The sequence below is a fragment of the Jaculus jaculus genome, chromosome 18 (genome assembly GCF_020740685.1).
Source record: "Jaculus jaculus isolate mJacJac1 chromosome 18, mJacJac1.mat.Y.cur, whole genome shotgun sequence".
NCBI classification, from domain to species: Eukaryota; Metazoa; Chordata; class Mammalia; order Rodentia; family Dipodidae; genus Jaculus; species Jaculus jaculus.
In genome coordinates this window covers 26,920,678-26,926,346 of record NC_059119.1, presented here as the reverse complement: position 1 = coordinate 26,926,346, position 5,669 = coordinate 26,920,678, and the positions used below count along the sequence as shown (strand labels likewise).

General features: G+C 48.6%; 1 protein-coding gene across 1 annotated transcript; it reads right to left on the bottom strand.

Moving 5' to 3' along the window:
- Nucleotides 1-1,860: 1,860 nt before the first annotated feature.
- On the bottom strand, nucleotides 1,861-5,048 carry LOC123455838 (E3 ubiquitin-protein ligase TRIM39-like). The gene is made up of 2 exons (XM_045137773.1): nucleotides 5,044-5,048; nucleotides 1,861-3,481 (listed from the first exon to the last, which is right to left on the bottom strand). Exons 1-2 carry the CDS (start codon nucleotides 5,046-5,048, stop codon nucleotides 1,861-1,863), a joined length of 1,626 nt encoding a protein of 541 aa, XP_044993708.1.
- Nucleotides 5,049-5,669: the final 621 nt, after the last annotated feature.

The window sequence follows — 5,669 nt, the reverse complement described above, 5'->3', positions numbered from 1 at the left end:
ACATTTTCCATCCATGTTAAGATGCTTGTATTTTTTAAAAGGTTTTTTACGTAATAAGAGTTAATCCTTTTGAAAAAGAATACCATTTTCCCTATCAGTTTTTATACTTCATTGTTTTCCTCATAGATGTTTCTCTTTTGATTAATATTATTTATTTATTTATTGGAGAGAGACGGAAAGAAAAGAATTGACAGCACAAGAGTGAGTATGCGATAATCAGGGCCTTTTGTCACTGCATACAAACTCCAGACTCCTGTGCCACTTGGTATATCTGGGTTCATGTGGGTTCTCGACAAGAAAACTGAGTCTTCCGGTATCAAAAAAAACACATTCCACTGCAGAGCCCTCCTTTGAGCTCCATGATTGCTCTCAACGGATGTTTTACACGCTTTCTTCTGTTGTTTGTTTGATTTTTCAGCTCATGTTCAGCCTTCCATGAACTCTCTCTGTGTATTGAAGGCCAAAGGAGATACACAGGCTCTCCTTTCTTCCCACCCTTTCCTTCTACCCACATTCTGACCTTTGGCAAATCAAATAGGTAATGACAACATTACTGTGCAAAAAAAGACCAGGGATCTTCCTTCCCACTTCTTATTAGTTAATATGCATGTGTTTCTTTGCATCATTTTCTTTTCTCCCTTCTAAACATAATGCCTGATCTGTGTCCTCAGAAAAACTCCTCAAATACTAGACCCATGGTAGTCACTGCCCTCCATCTCTTTTCAACACAGGGCGTCATAGATTCCCTAAAACTTTCTTAAACGAGCAAGACACTGGTGTGCACAGAAGACCTTAAATGTTAATTCCCTTGTATGGTTGAAGCAACTTAGACTCGCCAATAAATTTTGTTACATACCATAATTATAATCACTTTTGACCATTCTCCCTTTTTTTCTCCAAAGTCCACTGTGCTATTTAGTGGGTCTTATGTAGGTCACCCACTCTGAAGTCATGAATAGCAGAGCCACTTTGTGTTCAGATGATACTACTGTGACTTTCAGCACTCTTGACCAAGCAATCAAGATGCCCCCAAACCTGTAACTCCCAATGAGGTAGGGTCCACTCTGTCTGTCTGTCTCTCACTTTCCCTCACTCTCTCTCACAATCTATCTATGCTTGAAAGTTAAAAAAAAAAAAAAGAAAAAGAAAGCTTCAATTTAAGTATGCACAATGGCTATTTCTGCCATCCCAGCACTAGGGAGGAAGACTTAGGAGGATTAATGTGAGTTCAAGGGCCCCCTGAGAGTTTATTGAGAGGTCATTGTGAATTCTTGATCACGCTGGGCTACATGGAGAGATACCTAGAAAAATCCAAAAGAAATGTCAGTTTCAAAAATGATTAGATGTTGAAGGCTCTACCTTAGGAGTGCATACAGGTCTTGATGGCTTTACCATGTGACCTCAGATATGCATGAAAAGTAGAATGTGTGTCACACTAGTGTCTCCCAGGGCTATATCAAAATGTCTTCTGTCCCACAAGTCATGAGGAGTAAGAGTCTGCTGTGCTCAGAGATGCACCCCGACCTCCCCACACAAAGTCACAACCTAACCCAAAAATCAAAGGATGCTCAAAATAGTTGAGACTGGATGCAAGCAGACACCAAGACATTCCAAAAGAACACAGGGAACAAAACCCAACAGTCCATTTCTTTTTAAAAAGATTTTATTGAAAATCCCATTATATAAACCAGATACCATGATTATAATACCCAACCACCATCCTACCTCCACCAATACCAAATTTCCACCCCCCTGATACAGAGGTTTTGTGTAGACCAGCCACCTGGGTCTGGAAGGTAGTACGTGCAAATCCCTCCACCCTTGAGCATGCATTATTCCTAAGAAAGCACAACCCGACCGTCACTCCCAGTCAGTGGGGGTTCTGATGGTAAGTGGGGCGGCATTCTTTCTGCCTTCCCAGATGCCCGGGTAGAAGCGGGGCCAAAGTTTCTCCGTGAAAGTGTCCTTGAAGGTGTAGAGATGGGAGCGGTCGGTGACATTGTAGAAGGACAGCGTGCCAGCCTCATAGTCCAGGAACACACCCACGTGCTTGGGTTTCACCTTGACCACCAAGGGAGTGAAAGGCGAGGTGGTGGCTGCATAGCTGTCCCCATTCCAAAGCCTGAGTCGCCAGAAGCCATTCCCAGGGGACTGAGTGAGCTCCCCCTTTTGGCTCTCAGGCTTCTGACACACTCCTATGTCCCAGTGGGTCTTGTCCCCCACTTCCACCTCCCAGTAGTGTCGACCTGAGCTGAAGCCTTCGGTAGCCAAGACACAAGGACACGCGTTGGACCTCCATGGTGTCTTCTCAGGGACATTGGGGCGTCGTGTCTCCACACACTTGACGCTCTTGCGATCCTCAGACACCACCAGGTTAGCATGAGCAGTCTCGGGGTCCAGAGTCACATTGGCACTCAGCTCTTGAAGGATCTTCCTTAGGACAAAGTACTGCCTGGGGAAACTGCCGAAGGTCGTGGTCAGCTCTATGGCGACGGGAGCCACCTCCATGGTGGTCAGCTCCTCACATTTCTTCAGTGCGCTCTGCACGTCCTTGAGCATCTCCAAGCCTGACTGCTGGCTCCTGCCCTCCACCTCCGCGGCCATGTGGCTCAGGGCCTGCTGCTGGTCGCGAAGGCGGGCAGCGCTGACCCGCAGGCTCCCTAGGAGCTCCTGCTCCTCCTCCTGCAGCCGGGACAGCAGGCAGCGCTCGTCTTGCTCCAGCCGCCTGTGCAGCTCCTCGAACTCCTGCAGGATCTGCTCTCGGCGACGCTGCACCAGTCTCTTGAGCTCGCGGGGCTTCCTCTCCTCCGAGGATCTGCTGCGGGCCACGTCCCTCATCTTCTGCTCCAGGGCCTCCAGGCACTCGTGCAGTCTCTCCTGGCAGTCCTGGGCGGCCTGGTCCAGCGGCACCACCCTGTGGTCCTGCCGAAGGTGGGCAATGGAACAGAGCACACACAGGGCCTCCTGGTCTTTGTGGCAGAAGAGGCAGATGAGCTGGTGGTGCTGGGGGCACAGGCGGCTCTCCTCCCTCACCTTCCGCTTGACTCCCCGCTTGAGCTGCTTGGTAACTTCCACCATGCCGCCCAGCTGCCAGTTGGGGCGGAGACTTCGGTGGCGGGATGTCTTCCTGCAGACTGGACAGGGGAAGTGACTCTCCAGGTCCTTCCAGCTCCGGGTGATGCAGGCTTTGCAGAAGGTATGGCCACACTGGGTGATCACGGGCTCCTGCAGATAGTCCAGGCACACGGGGCAGCTGGCCTCCACCTGCAAGGTCTCCAGGGTCGCCATTCTGGAAGAGGCAGAGGCCTTGGCTTTGGACAGACTCCTTTTTTCCACTTTCTGAAGTTTTTGCGCTGAGCAGTTCAACAGTAGCTCTCTGCAAGCCTGAGGAACCCAGTGTCTACTCAGTCCACAAGGGTGGAAGCAGTGGTCGTTCCAGTCTGGACCGAAGTTGTGCTGAATTCCCGTGTGAACCTCTGGTCTTCAGTTCCGGTGCAAGGCTGACAAGACTGTACTGCAGGCTTGACGAAGGGCAGCTGAGACTGGGTGTGTAGTCCTGCAGGCAGCCCAAGACTCCAGGTGGATGGGTCTGTGATCTGTGGAAGCTTCTTTATATCCAGTCCACTATGGGAAGGACCACCCCTCGGAGGAGGAGGACTGCCTCCCTCCACCAATCCTGCCCACCCACACCCTCTGCGACACACCCTATAGGCTCTCCCTTCATTGTGAATCTGACCAACCAGACAACAGAACCTAATCATCCCCCTGGGCAATAGGAAATCCCGCTGACAGGAAGTTGGAACTGATTGGTCACTTGAGCTGTCCTAACATTCTTGGTAGTGTGCATGGGGGCCGTGTACGCAGAGGTCAATTGTTTGTTTACAGTATTGCATAAGGAAAAGCTTAACTAGGCAGGGCGTGGTGGTGGACGCCTTTAATCCCAGCACTAGGGAGGCAGAGGTAGGAGGATTTCCGTGAATATAGGACATGCTGAGAGTATATATTTAATTCCTGGTCTTGTTCCAGAGTGAGACCTAACCTCGAAACCCTTCCCCCCTCCAAAAAAAGTAAAGCTTAACTTGAGCTGGAGAGATGGCACAGCACTTAGGGCGTTTGTCCGCAAAGCTGAATGACCCGTGTTCGATTCCTCTGATCCTCTAAATTCAGTTGCACAAAGAAGTCCATTTATCTGGCGTTCCTTTATGATAGGTGGAGGCCCTTGTGTGTCAACTCTGGGCTGCACTCGCTTGCTTGTTTTCTTCTATGTGTTTGTCTTTTTCTCTTTCTTTCTCTCAGTCTCTTCTCTCTACCTCTGTCTGTTTGCAAATAAGGAAAATATACTTTCAATGGAAGCCATGCATTTCGTCTCAGCACTGGGGAGGAAAAGGTAGGAGGACTGATCAACCTGAAGGCAGAATATAATCATCCCTCTAGGCAACAGGAATCCTGTTGATTAGATTAGGAGAGTGCTGAACCAATCAGGGGCTTAATAATATGCTGGTAAGAGTGGGAAAAATGCCAACCAGTGTATGTTGTACAATAGTGGCACAAGCCATTGGTGAATAACTCACTGTTTCCTGATTGGACATGAATCCTATTTAGTGGCAGAGAGTGTTATCTTGTACTGGAAAACTAGTAAGAATCACTTGGCCAAGAAAATTAGAGTCCATGGAGAAGGCACTGTTGATCTCTAAATATTAACGTTGGGTCCAAATACCAGAAGTCTGTCAATTAACTGTACATATCCTTGTCAATCCAAGCTGTTATCATTCTTGGAGGCAGTTGGAATGGATGGGGAACCACACATCCCACTGGAAACATTAGGACCAGGTTCAGGGAAGCTGAGGAGAGGGATCCAAGAAGGAGAAGGGTTTCCAGCAATGGATTCACCTGGGCTTTGTCACTGCCTGCTCCCCCCACCCCGGGGCACATCAGAGACTGGGAAAGTTAGAAGAAAAATGTAAGCCATGTCTTTGTCTTCCAGGTGCTAAGTGGACCCTGTGGTCAGCCCAATAACTTCCCTAAACATGATGGCACACATACCCCATGAGTGGGTTGCCTTACTTTCTGCGAAAAAGAAACTGTTGCTGTGATTAAGTTACTGAACCTGATATGAAGGACTCAGTCTGATTTCCTGTTTGTCTCCCCATAATCTTGAGGGTCCTGATAAGATTGGAGGATAAAAAGTTGATGTAGCTGAGGTAGGAAGACTGCCATGAGTTCAAGGCCACAGTGACTACAGAGTGAGTCCCATAAGTCAGCCTGGGGTGGTGGGAGTTCCTACCTCAAACCAATACAAACACAAATACAGACACACACACACACACACACACACACACACACACAGAGTGAGTTACAAAGATTGCCATGAGTTACATTTTAAAACAAGATGTAAACAGAATCCATGGTCACACAGGTTAGAAAATGTGCTGTTGTCTGTTTTTTCCTTTTGTTTGTTTTTTAAAATGTATATGTAGGGCTGGAGAGATGGCTTAGCGGTTAAGCGCTTGCCTGTGAAGCCTAAGGACCCTGGTTCGAGGCTCGGTTCTCCAGGTCCCACGTTAGCCAGATGTACAAGGGGGCGCATGCGTCTGGAGTTCGTTTGCAGAGGCTGGAAGCCCTGGCGCGCCCATTCTCTCTCTCTCCCTCTATCTGTCTTTCTCTCTGTG